The sequence below is a fragment of the Antechinus flavipes genome, chromosome 2, assembly GCF_016432865.1.
Source record: "Antechinus flavipes isolate AdamAnt ecotype Samford, QLD, Australia chromosome 2, AdamAnt_v2, whole genome shotgun sequence".
Classification (NCBI taxonomy): Eukaryota; Metazoa; Chordata; class Mammalia; order Dasyuromorphia; family Dasyuridae; genus Antechinus; species Antechinus flavipes.
The window spans coordinates 593,907,112-593,920,860 of NC_067399.1; the positions used below are offsets into that span (position 1 = coordinate 593,907,112).

Genomic DNA, 13,749 nt, shown 5'->3' on the forward strand with positions numbered 1-13,749 from the left:
CTAAATATATATTCTTATTAGATGCACTTCAGCTGGCTAAGAGTATAGTTTTCATATGTGACGTCTTGATTAAGAAATTCAAATCTTTGTTCTTCAACATCATCTTCTTTACATTTTTAAGGTTCATATCTCATTTTAGTAAAGTTGTAACAAAATATTTTCTTTATTTCTAAAATTTAACTTAGGGATTTGGAAGAAGATCCATTATTTACTGATCTTTCACCAGAAAACACTTTGTCAAATCAAGAGTGGCTTAGTTCTTCACCACCTACTACTCCGGAACATCCAAAAAATGATGGAAAAACTGAAGTCCATAAAATTGTAAATAGGTAAGTTTCTGTTTAAATAGAATTTGCATGGCTTCGTTTTAATTTTGCATCTATAATTTTTGTGAATATGTTATTTGCATAGTTATTCATTTAAAAATTTCCAAAACCGTATTGTGATGTCAATAGAAGCCTTCACTTTCACAGCTTTTATTTAATACAATATAGGGAAACAGGCAACTATGCCATTCGCAGTAATTAAAGCTGAAGGTAATAGTAAAGTCCAAGAGAAAATAAGTTTGACTAAAATCTAAATTAAAAAAAAAATAACAGTGATTTTTAGCAGGATCAAAATATCATTTCTTATGGAATCTTAAGATTAAATAGTGTGGGGGCAGCTAGATGGTGCAGTAAATAGAGTACCAGCCTTGAAGTCAGGAGGATCTGAGTTCACATCTGATCTCAGACACTTACTACTTCCTAGCTGTATGACCCTGAGCAAGTCACTTAACCCCAATTGCCTCAGCAAAAAAAAAAAAAAAATAAATAATACGCTACTTTGGAAATGTTAAACAATACCACAATACCACATTGTCTGTTGATTCAAATACATTTTCTTGGCCAAATATATGTTTCTATTCATTTATTCATTTTCTTGTTTCTATTTAGATTTTACTAAATGAAACCAACAAAATTTAGACATTTATCTGCCCTCTTGTTTCCCCATTGACCAAAAGCCTTTCTCTTCTTTCTTTGCTTAAACAATAATTTGAGATCTCATACCAAGTTTTTGTCTTTATAGATTTGCATATTACTTAAGATCAACAATGTTTTAAGTTTACTTGGGAACTGAAAATGCTTCCATGATCAGCAAATTAGGTCTACTTGTTCTTTAGCATGAAAATAAAAACAAACCCAAGCTGTTTAATAAAATACTCTTAAGGGCAACTTGAAATTATAGAAAAATATTTTCCTAGTAGTATATTTGATGTAAAAATTAGGCAAGTTATATATTGTCATCTATACTTTTTCCAAGAAGTCTTCTCTTGAATTGACTTAATTCTGCTCAAAAGACACCACTAGGCAAAGGGAATTGCTTTTAACAGTATTGTCAAATGTAGAAACAGTAGTACTTAAGATGCCTTGATTTTGTTTTTGTTTTTTTAAGTTTTCTCTGTCTAGTACCAGATGAAGCAAAATCATCCTACCAGGTAGAGGGCACAGGTTATGACACCTACCTCAGAGATGCTCATAGGCAAGTAAGTAAAGCTACTAATTTTTAAAAAATTAATTCATTAAAGAGGCACATACTCTGAAATAAGAACAGTAAAAAATTTATTTTCTATCTCTTTGTTATATAGTTTTAACTTATCTATGCCCCTTTCCACTTTCTTGTTAGTAAATTATTTCCTGCCCTTTCTTCCTTCCTGTGGTAGACTTGATAACACTAGCCATTCCTAATCACTCCTTCCCTTCAGTCCCCACCAGACCAGGTTTCTTTAACTCACTCTGCTTTATTAGTTGAGAAAAAAGATTGGGAAGAGAAAAAGGAGAAAAAAAAGAAACGAGAAAATATGATTTTGCTGCCAAATCCCTATTACCACTTCTCCCTCTTCCCTACCCTACTTAATTCTCCCTTCCATCAGTAGAGGATGGCACTACAAACTCTCATTATAGTGAGGGAGAAATGAGGAAGGAAAGTTTGCCTGCTTGTTCCTTGCTTCTTTTCTCTTCCTCTCCCAGTAAAAGAAAGAAAGGAACTCTTTCCATGTCTTCATTCCTCCAGAGCCAGTCTAGAAAAGGATTGGGAAGAGAAAACCTCTATTCTTCCTCACTGAAATGAGCCAGGTACTGTGCTAAGTGCTGGTTATTCAAAAAAAAAAAAAACACAAAAAACCCCATAAAAAATTAGTTTCTGCCCTTAAGAAGTTCAGTCTTATGTGGGGAAAAAAACATACAAATAACTATGTACAAGCAAAATGTATAAAGGATAAACTGAGCATAATTAATAGAGATAAGACATTGGCATTAAGGATATTCAAGAAAGGACTCTAGGAGAAGATTGGATTTTATTTGGGACTTGTGGAAACCAGGAAACAGATAAGAATGGAGAGCATACTAGGTGTGAGAAGCAGAGTGGAGATGCAGTTGGGAGATGGAATGGATATTGCAATGAGACTAGTGTCACTGGCTTTTAGAATACATGGAGAGGGAGTAAGGCATAGAAAAAGGGCAGGACAGGGTGGGGTGGGAGGCCGGTAGGTTGTGAAGAGTATTGAATGCCAAACAAGATTCTATATGTGATTTTGGAGATAGGGATCCATTGAAGATAATTGAATAGCAGGATGACCTGATCGGACTTGCACTTTTGAGAATATCAGTTTCATAGCTAAGTGAAATATAGGTTAAAGTAGGAAAGAGACTTTTGGCAGGAAGATCAACCAGCAGCCTTTTGCTGTAATCTACATAATGAGGTATTAAGTTCCTGCACTAGGGTAGTGGCAATGTTAGTGGAGTATAGAAAACATAAAAGAAATATTACCAAGGTAAAGTTGATAACATATTGTATATTGGGGATAAGAAAAGAGCAAGGAGTTGGGAATGACATTCTAGGTTGTGAGGCTGGGTATCAGAGAGAATGGTAGTACCCTTGACAGTGATAGGGAAGTTAGAATGAAGAAAGAGCATGGGGTGAAAAGAAAATGAATTTAGTTTTGGATATATTATGTTAAAAGATGACACAAAACATCCTGTTTGAGATGTCCACTAAACATCTGGAGATGAGAGACTGGTGGTCAAGAAGGAGGTTAAAGCTGGTATCACCAGCATAGAGATGATAATTGAATCCATTGAAGCTGATGTGATCACTAAAGGAAATAGTATAGAGGGGAAAAATCCCAGATCAGAGTCCTGGTAGACACTTCTTTTAATGGGTATGATCTGGAGAAAGAGCAGCAAAGAAGACTTAGAAGGAGCAACTACTTAGGAAAACTAGCACAGAAAAATATCATGGAAACCAGAGAGAAGAGAGCATCATGAAAAGGATGATCAGAGGGTCAAAAAAGAAAGATCAAGTTGGACATATCCCTTCTTCACTTTCTCAGCAGTCAGTCCTTTTTTCCTTATTTTCTAACATCTCTTTTCTGACTATCCCATTTACCAGCCTCTATGCCCAATTCTCATTCCTTGCTTAAAATCATAGATTCAGACCTGGAAAGGAGCCCATCTGGTCTCTCTCCTTTACTTTAAAAAAACAAAAACCAGGGCCTAGTGAGACTGAGCCATATCAGTGGTAAGTGATAGAGCCAGGGATCAAAACTGGGTCTTCTTATTTCAAAGCCATTGTGTTTCTTTTGTGCTTTATTGATCAGCAGAGAGCTGGCTGAGAGATCTTTCTTGCATCTAAAGTGTAACTTCAAATGTTTCTCAGACTCATTCCAGCTGCTAAACACAGTGGAAGGAAAGCTGTTCCTGGCATCGCTAATTTGAAATTCAAATGTATTTTTTCATGGAATCAATCTTTTAAACAATTAAATACTTGAATTGTAATCTTTCAGTTTCCCAAATTGTAAATTATCTGTATATGATTTGTGGTTTAAAACCATTTTACTATCTAATTGGAATTAAAAAGTTACAAATTTGTAAACTATTGGAACAATATGATATAAAGGTTAAAGGAAATTCTGGATAATTGGTAATATGAAAGCAATTTTCAAAATTACTTTTGGATCAGAATTTTAAAGAACTTAAGTGTAAAAATGCTTTATATGGGGTACACAAAAAAATGTCTTAAAGCCTAAGGGCCAAATTGAAATTGTTAGTTAGTTCCATCATTTCTGATTCTTCCTTGTCTAGTGTGTTCTATTGAAGTAAATTCCTTTTTTTAATGATATTAAGTTGTTTTGATAACTGCTCCTTTGTAATATAGTCTGAAATCCTGAAGTGTAGTTACCCTTCTTTCATCCCTACCTCTTTTCATTATTTCTCTTGATATTCTAGGTCTTTTATTTTTAAAAATGTTTTGTTATTTTATTATATCCTATAAGACATCTCTTTGTAATTTCATTGGCGTAGTATTAAAATGGTAAATTAACTTTGGTATTGTCATTTTTTTTATATTGGCATGGCATAAGCTCTGAATATTCCTCAGATTATTTTAAGTTGTTTATTTCTTTAAAAAGTACTTTGTAATTGAATAGATATTTTGTGTGCTTTGAAAGTTATGGTAACTCGAGGAACTTAATTGGGTTTAACTGTTTTAATTGTCAGTTTAAAAAGACATTTTGATTTTAAAAGGCCACAGTTAACACTAATAAAAACTTTAATATTTTATCATGAATGTTTTGTCCACACAAAGGTAAATTTAAGAAGATTTATTCTTTCGTGTAAATTTTGGAAGTTGCATGTTTAAGAAAATAATTATTGATTCTTCAAGGTTTATAATATAAGATGAAAGAGCAAAATTTTCACTTAAATTTGATATTATATACATAGAGAGAAGAGATGTTAATAATTTATTTTTCCTGAAAATGTTCATCTTTGTTTTGTGAAATAACAGTTATAGGCCCTAACTATGGACACATGCTATGTCACTGCTTTTTTACTGAGATATCTATCTATTCATATTCATGCCTTTTGATACTAAATTAGATATTTTGCTCTGGACTTAACATTACTTTTAAAGCCATTCTAGTTGAAAATATTGAAGGAAATAAGTGCCTTTTTTTTTTTTTTTTTTTTGTGAAAGTGATACTTTATCATCATACCCTTTGCACTCTGCCACCTTGTCACTTACAGCCATTTCAGTTAGGTGTTCCTCCTTTGGGCTTATATAAGCCAAGTATCCCGCAAAGCCCAATTAATATCAGAGGATAGCAGATGTGGAGTTGGAAGATATCCTAGAGATAATCCACTCTAAACTCCTCATTTTTCAAATAATGAAAATCAATACTCTAAGGAATTAAGGAGATTTGCATGAAGTAATATAATCACTGGGAGTTCAAATTCAAACTCAAGGCTCTTGAGTTCAAATCCAGCACTCTACTTTTTTCACAATATCCCACTGTTGTTTCTTGTATACCTAGCATTGTATCTATTTTGGTGAATAAATATATTGTAAAGTTTCTGAAAATCATTTGTTTAAAATTTGTTAGCTCAATTTAACCATCTAAATACCTTTTTCTTAGTTCCGGGACTATTGTTCTATCTGCTTAAGATGGGAGTGGCCTGGCTCTCCAAAAGCATTGGAAAAGTGCAATTTAGAAGCAGCTTTCTTTGAGGGTCATTTCTTGAAAGTTTTATTTGACAGAATGGGAAGGATTCTTGATCAGGTAATTTGAAATAAAGTACTTATAAGTATTGTGTTTGTGTGCTTTCAAATTACTATTCTTTGTAAATTGTACTTGTTTTAATTAGATCTTCAACATAGCAACTATATTTTCTTTGTCTCACTTAATAACTCATGAAACTTTATTTCAATTTGGTCACCTCTTTGGTGACCTAACTAATTTCCTTCAATAATCAGCTTAGAAAGCTAACCTTGCACATATATATGGAAATCTAAAAACAACATTGAAGAGTAGAGATTTAGGAATGAGAATTAATATTCATTATCTTTCTTTTTCTTGTAAAAAAGCTTATAATGATTAAATTGGGCCCTTCCGAGGACATAGTTTGCTGACACTTGGTCTAGTCTGACCTTGATAATTGTGATATGCAAAGACCTTGCTCTTTCTCTATGAAACTGAGAGAATAGATAAGCAGATATAAGTATTTTCTTTTTGCAAATAACTTGTGAAGAGTTCTGGTTATTTTTTCAAGTGAGAGAGGATAAACATCAAAATTACTTTATTTCTTCACCTTTGACCTTTTATTCACCTTGGCATAAAATATTTCTTTTGCGTGTACTATATTAAATCTAGGTGAATAAAAAATAATCTCTTATGAACTGGCACATTAGTAGTCTTTCACTGACTTCAATCACTTTATCAGTGAGTAATGTAGATTTACCTAACATCTCTTCTGTATTCATTGCTCCTTTCTGCCCACACTATCTCTTAAGAGAGAGAAGAAAGATGTTACCTTTTTTTATATAGATGTTAATCATTTGTTTTCCTGAAAGTTTTCATATTCTTTGACTTCTTATCTGTTAGGATAAATCCTATAGAACATTTTAGGAACTAGAAGAGTCCTTACTTGATTGATTTTAGCCAAAATGTTGAGAAGCAGCATTCCTTCATTTTACAAAAAAGAAAATGCACACTCATAGAAGTATGTTATTTTCCCCAAGTCACAAAATTAGTGACAGAGCTGAAATTTGTATATTAGAGAGTGAAAATATCTAAGTTATGTTTTTGCATCTATCTATATAATAAATTATATTTATTAAAAATGTATATTTTAAAAAATCTATGCTAAAGATTTTTGGGTAGTTTTTTTTTTTTTTTGGTTGGGTTAAGGCTAATGGTTGCCTTTGGATGCAGAATATTGTAATGAAAAATAAGATGATGGGCTTTATTTTCTGATGAACTGAATTTAAGTAATAAGTTAAGTAGAATACTATCAAATATAAGAAAAATGATTTATGATTTTTCTGTTTTTTCCTTTCCACAGCCATATGATGTAAATTTACAAGTAACCTCAGTGTTATCCAGACTTTCTCTGTTCCCTCATCCTCATATACATGAGTACCTTTTGGATCCATATGTGAACTTGGCTTCTGGCTGTAGATCACTTTTTTCTGTTATTGTCAGGGTGAGTGATTAATATTGTGTGTTATATGAGGTTCATAGAAGTGCTAGTCTATTATTAAAATTATTAAGAAACTGTTATATACTAGATTTAATATAGTTACATGCAAAGGAAATAATTTATACATATTCCCTAAAAAAAGAGGGACATTTATGACATTCTATGACTTAGGTTATACATATAAAGAAATAGTTTAATATGAAAAGAAGGTGAGCATATGTGGGTATTATGCTATAATATATTCTAGACACTGTATTTGGAGTCATATTTGAGTTCTAGGTGATGTGTACTTTACTTCCCTCCTTTTGACTTTGTTTCTTGATCTCTGAAATGAAGGCTTGGATTAAATAAGTTCTGAGGTCCATTTCAGCTCAAATTATTAGAGCTGGAAAAGACTTTGGACTGAGCAAGTCCAGTTTCCCTTTTTTTACTGATGAAACAAGGGCTTAAACAGTTCATGAACTTAACCCAATGTCACCCAGAAAATGAGAGGAGGAGTTGATTCAGAGCTTTTACTTAAAGTCAAATATTCTGTCCTTGTTCTAATTGTGTCATGCTAGTCTCAATCTGATTCTGTGAAATGCAAATATTACCTGTAGATGAAGAAAGTAGCCAATAGCCCTAAATGCAGGACTCAGCCTGCTCCTTATGATCAGTATCTGTGACTTTGGGCAGCTCACTTATCCTCTATACCTTAGTTTCCTAACTATAATATGGAGAACTTAGTTCAGTACTTCCTAAGGTCGCTTCCAACTCTATATCTGTGATCCTGTTGAAAAGTCTACCTTTAAATGCCATTATGTTAAGTTTTTACATGAAGTAAGTCTGAGTGAATATTTTATCAATGAGAGGTATGTTTATTAGTAAAAACTGACATTTTCCTCTCTGTATTGTGATGACTGCAATATTTTAAAATCAGCTGGAGTCAGGAATTCAGGTTAAGGGAAAATCCTTGATCTTTATTCTGGAGGTGAAGAGGGGTGGCAATAGGAAGTGAGAGTAGTGGCGACATGAACCGGGCCAGCAGTCTCTCTGCCGCAGTCCCTCCATTCACCCAAATTGTTCCTATGTCATTTCCTATACAACACATCAAAACTTGCACAGAGAGTGGGCAGGGCCATTCTTTCTCCAAGCATATATTAATAGAGTATAGTCCAATTGCTATTTAGCCTCACGTGCTTGGGATCTCAGTGCATCAACTCGAGCTTCAGCCCATTACACTGTATCTTAGAGTTAGTTATATAGAAGTTTTATAACAATAGGAACTCTCATTGTACATTGCTTTAAAATTTACAGAAAATCTTCACTATAATTCTCTTATAGCTTGATTAAGCGTATGTAATTATTCTCTTTTCCACATAAGTCAACTGATGTTCAGGAAGACCTAAAGCTTTTAAGGAACAGAACCTAAATCCAAACCAGATTTTCCCCAAGCTAACATTTGCATACTTAACACTGCCATGGACTGCTCTTATTTTCTAGGAAGTTTCCACGTGTGGGACTTGCTAGACACAGGATCTTTTGTTATTGTGTGTTTATAGGTCGTTGGAGATCTTATGGTCCGAATCCAGCGGATTCCAGATTTCACCCCCAAACTTCTGCTAGTCAGAAAACGACTACTTGGTTTGGAGCCTGAAGGTCCAGTGTAAGTCATAATTAGACATGTAGTCATACAAAAACTTACAATAATTTTGCTATTTTGTGATGGTTCCTTTTTAATTACTTTAGTTCTTTTAACTTTACTAGGATTGACCACATGACATTACTAGAAGGTGTGATTGTATTAGAAGAGTTCTGTAAAGAATTGGCAGCAATTGCATTTGTAAAATATCATACTTCATCTACACCATGAAGGACATCTTTATGGTAGCTTCCATGTCACTCAGGCAAGAAAGGTTGAAGCCTTAAACTGGCCGGAACTGTGGAGGTCACAACTGAATGGACATTCTTGGTAACAGATGTACAGTTTTTGACATTGTCTTTTATTGTAGTAGTTCTGTATATAATTGCACGTCACTGATCCCAGGATGCAATCAAAGGAACTTCAGGAAACAAACATTTCTAATGACTTTCTAATGGCTGTAAAAATTTCTGATGTCATAACTTTGACCTTATTTTATTTTAATCTTATTTTGGATAATGAGGCTTTATGACACTCTGAAGCTCAATACAAATGTTCTTTTTGATTGATATGTAGCAAAGAAAATCATTGGTTTTTGTAACTTTTGGATGCCAGAATTCTTATCAAGCAAAGCATGAAAGGAAAATGGAAATCAGATAATGAAAAACATGCATTAAAAAATATTTATTCACTACCTAAAAAAAGGTAAGGAAAAGTAGAAGGTGATAACCGAAGATAAGAATTTTTAGAACAAATTAGCTTCCTTCAGTCTTTTATAAGAAAAAGGATAATTTAGTATAATGAAGAAATTCTTAATTCATGTACTGGGTATTTAATCAATTACGTATTTTTCAAAATGTTATTTTAATCTTGTTTAGCAATATTAAGAATTGATTTCATATGCTGTTTTCAGTTTATTTAAAGTATCATATTTGCCACTGTGTTTGCTAAAACAGTATTTTTTTAAGAAGCTTATTTAACACAAATTGGGTTTAGAACATTTTGTGCCTTGGCAATGTGTTTTGTGATTTTATTATCCTGTTGAATTTCATGGTAGTTTCTAGGCAAAGAACTGACTGATACCACTTTAATAAGCAGCAGTCTGAATGCCAACATTCTCAATGTTTACATTTTTCTTTATTGAAGTCTTTGTTATATAGGGTTCTAAAGGGAAAAAAAAAATCATAGTCTTTCAATGTCCTGCTTATATGTCAAAGGATTTTGGTAAATTGCTAGGGTGTCTGTGTGCGTGTGTGCGTGCGTGTGTGTGTGCGCGCGTGTGTGTAAAATGGGTGCTTAAAGGGGAATATTGGGTAACTTATCTTTGGGGTGAGTGGACAAAGCAGTGTGTGTTGCTGTCACTTGGTCTTTTTAATTTAAATGATTATTAGTACTCAGATCAGTTCTTCTAAGTTTGTTTAGGAATTTTTTTGTTAAATTTTTAAAGTTAAGCAGCTGCACTTTCTTTTTCTTTATTACCAGTCCACTTAAAAATGTTTGGGGGAAAAACGTTAATTTTATAATCATGTAAAGGGAATCTGTCACTGCCTCTTTGAGAAGGTCTATATACACTTAGCATATATTTGCATGTCTGAAAACTGCACTGCCTGTGTATAGGACCAAATTATAAATCTTTGTGTATTTAAGGCATTTGCTTTGATTTCATTTGTCTGTTCTCTTATGTTTCATAAAGCTTTTTTTCATTGTTAGATAAGAACAAGATTTTAAGCAGTTATGAATATTCTTAACAGTAGATTTACCACCTTTTAAGACAGTATATTTTTAAGTAATTTAAATCAAATCTGTAATGATATTCCAAATTTGCAAAGTAAAATAACAACAAAAAAAATCAAATTTCTAAACTGCAGGTGTTAACGTGTAGTTTTCTTTAAAAGATTTTGATAATGGAGTTTCATTCAGTCAGCTATTGTTATCAGTCAGTTCATGCAAAGAGTACTGCATTCTTATATTGTAGAAATTGTTTACTTAATTTGAATTACTTAAAATTTAATGCATTGAGGTAAATTTTGCTTATTAATATTTTCTTATGTTGATATATAATTGTTTAATGCTTAAGATTTGACTGATGCTTTTACCTCTCAACCAAATACTATTCATTTCTCACTCTCAGATATGGGTGTTTGAGCTCATCCACAAAATCAAGCTAAGAGCTTTAGAACTTGTTTTTGTAAAGGGTGCTGCTTATGAAACCATAGTTATTAATACAGTGACTTCCAAATAAGTTAAAATTAAGATGAACTTTGTTTTTATTTTTTATTTCAAATTTTCACATGCACTTTTCGTTGTTTAGGAAGATAGGAAAAATCACTCAGTGTTGGATCTGAATTTGTCAGTGGAAAGTTGCAATAAATAGCTAGTTTTATTGTTATTCTGTTGATAGGGCTCTATATTTCCTATCAGTGAACATTTAAATAAAAGATTGTTAATAGCTAGTGTTGGACTAAAAAACACCACTGAGATGATCACCTTAAGGAGATCCCTAATTGAATTTTAGCTTTGCTGCGTATTTGTGTAAATAGGAGTGCACATTTAAAAAAAAATTCTTTACCAGGGCAGTTGCTGTTTTCAAATCCTATTGAAGTTTTCATAATGAGCATCAGTCTTAGCCTATTATCATTACAGTGCTCATATTGTGACTATTTCTCATAATATAACTGTGCAATATGGGAGCTGTGAGTTAAAACACAGCTTTTCAGTCTGGTTGTATATTACTTTATGTATATATAAGGACCAAAATCCTTAGCTTGCTTACACTGTTGCTAGTGTAAAAATTGTTACACCTAATTTTACAGGGCACAAATTACTTCATAAATTGGTAAATTTTTCCATGAATTATTGTACAAATATAAAATTACCATTTAATTATGAAGTTCATAGACATTGATAGAATAAACCGTGAAATGCTAACTCACAAATTACATGGTGTTTGTATTTTGGGTTGTACAATAAATCCAGATATCTATGCCAGGGTAATATAATCCAGCGCTTTAACACACAATTGATAATCATTTCAGGCCCTGTAAAATAGTGTTACTGTAAACTCTTTGTTTGCCTCTTGCCTTGTTTACATTAAACAGGATATTCAGTAAATTTTTTCTATTGAACTTTGTATAAATTGCTGACTCAACAGTGTTACCATGGTTTGTCAGTCATGGAACTATCCCAAAAAGTTATTGGAGTACATACTTTTACTTTTACAAAGAAGATTGTGATAAAGTTCAACTCTGTGCTAACCAATGCATGCAGGACTAAGAGGGATAATCTAAAAATAAATTAATTTAATTTAAACTACATGTGTGTTTCTATTTTTGGAATCTGAATTATATATGTTTCATTTGTTGCAAGTATTTAAAGGAAGGATGGCTTATATGATAACACAATAATATGTCACTTCATTCAAAATACTATTTTTAAAATTACTATTATTTTGCCTGATGATTAGCCAATTCAGTTAAATATAAAATTCTCTGCATGGATAACTGAATGAAACAAGTATAGTATACAGCATAATCTAAGAAGAAACAAAGCCAGCCATGTACTTTTACCCCTGCCTTTCAACCTAAAACTTTAGAATTTGAGAGTAGAAAAGAATTTTTCAAGTAGTATTCCCAAGTGTATATATAGTTTTTATGAATTAGGAATTTTGCAGTATTTCATTCATTAAAGTACTATAATAACCCCAAGGAAAACTTGAAAAATTCAAGTCCTATTTCAGAGAAAATGGTATGTCTATGTGTGTAAGAGCTGATTCATTGCCATAGATGTTTCTGGTCTTTGCCAATCCATTTATGTTCCACTATTACTACAAACTACCATGTGAACAATATACCTGATACCGGGTATGTTTTCATCCACAAACTTATTTTTTCTTATTTGGCTACTGCAGGTCTTATCTACATATATCACATTCTATATTACGTTCCTGCTCATAAAAACATCTTAGTTGGACTTAAATTCATTCACAGTCTAGTTCCTGTCTCTTTCTGGGCTAATGACCCTCTTCCTTGATGTAGTTCATGCTCCAACCATACCAGTCTGTTTGCTGCTCCTGGGGTGAACATTCCTTGTCCCACCTTAGAGCCTTCGTAAAAGTTCTCTCCCATGCCTGGAATTCTTCCTCAACTCTTCTTGGAAGTTCTGTTTCTCTACAGGAAAAAGTTTCTGGCAATGAAGTAAGAATCTGAGTTCACTTCTGATCCTTATACCTGTGTGATCTTAGGCAAGTCAGTGACTTTCCTGGGCCTCAGGTTTCCTTAACCTGTTGAATTTGGGTTTACTAGATGACCTCTGAGATCCCTTCTAGTTTTAGTTATATGATCCTATGATTTCCAGTAAGTAACACTGCCCCCAACAAAATTCCTGTTTTCTGTATTGCTCATATATACTGATTGCTACATATGGGGTATCTCCTCAGTAAAAGGAAAGCTGTTTTACAAGGTAAAGCTTTCTGCCTTTCTTATCTATTCCCTTCATATCAATACATTATTCAATGGCTGCCACATAATAGGCTCTTAGTAAATGCTTGTTGATTGAAACTACTCTTGGTACTGATGGGAAATGCTAACTCCTATTATATTTTTTTGTTGTTGTTGTTTTCTCTATGCTTTCTTCCCATTTTGGCTCATATTTCCCAGGAGGTCAGGAACAATAGTTAAATATTATGACTTGAAAGACTCGTTCTTCCTGGGATATAGGAAGCATATGCCTGTAGAAATAGTGAATTAAATTTCTAATGGATTAGAAATGAAAAGTTAAGCCCAAACAACTACAGTGGTCTTTTTGGTTTGTCTTTCTGGATCTCAGGTAAGTAATAAATATTCTGATTTAAATTCTTTCCTTGGTCTAAACTAGGTCTTAATAGTAGCCCTTTTGCTTATTGCTACAGCTCAGAGCAATATCTCCTGAGAAATTTGGAAGAGGCGACATGTTTTCATGAAAAGAACATTAGACTCAGGAAATAAAGGACCTGGTTTTAAGTCCCATTTGTGCCTTTTAGCAATGTAACCTCAAATTAGTCTTGCTTCTGACCTCTTAATGATTTCCTTATTGATAAAATGAGGTGATATATAGGGATCCACTTAGTTGTAATAG

General features: G+C 32.9%; 1 protein-coding gene across 1 annotated transcript in view; it reads left to right on the forward strand.

Moving 5' to 3' along the window:
* Window positions 1-11,946, forward strand: part of FHIP2A (FHF complex subunit HOOK interacting protein 2A) — a 42,883-nt gene extending 30,937 nt beyond the window's left edge. Inside the window, exons 12-17 of the mRNA XM_051981493.1 lie at window positions 186-329; window positions 1,435-1,525; window positions 5,453-5,596; window positions 6,879-7,019; window positions 8,558-8,661; window positions 8,763-11,946. Of these exons, the coding sequence (XP_051837453.1) occupies window positions 186-329; window positions 1,435-1,525; window positions 5,453-5,596; window positions 6,879-7,019; window positions 8,558-8,661; window positions 8,763-8,868 (730 nt within the window). The 3' untranslated portion in view covers window positions 8,869-11,946. The remainder of the gene's footprint in view (window positions 1-185; window positions 330-1,434; window positions 1,526-5,452; window positions 5,597-6,878; window positions 7,020-8,557; window positions 8,662-8,762) is intronic.
* Window positions 11,947-13,749: the final 1,803 nt, after the last annotated feature.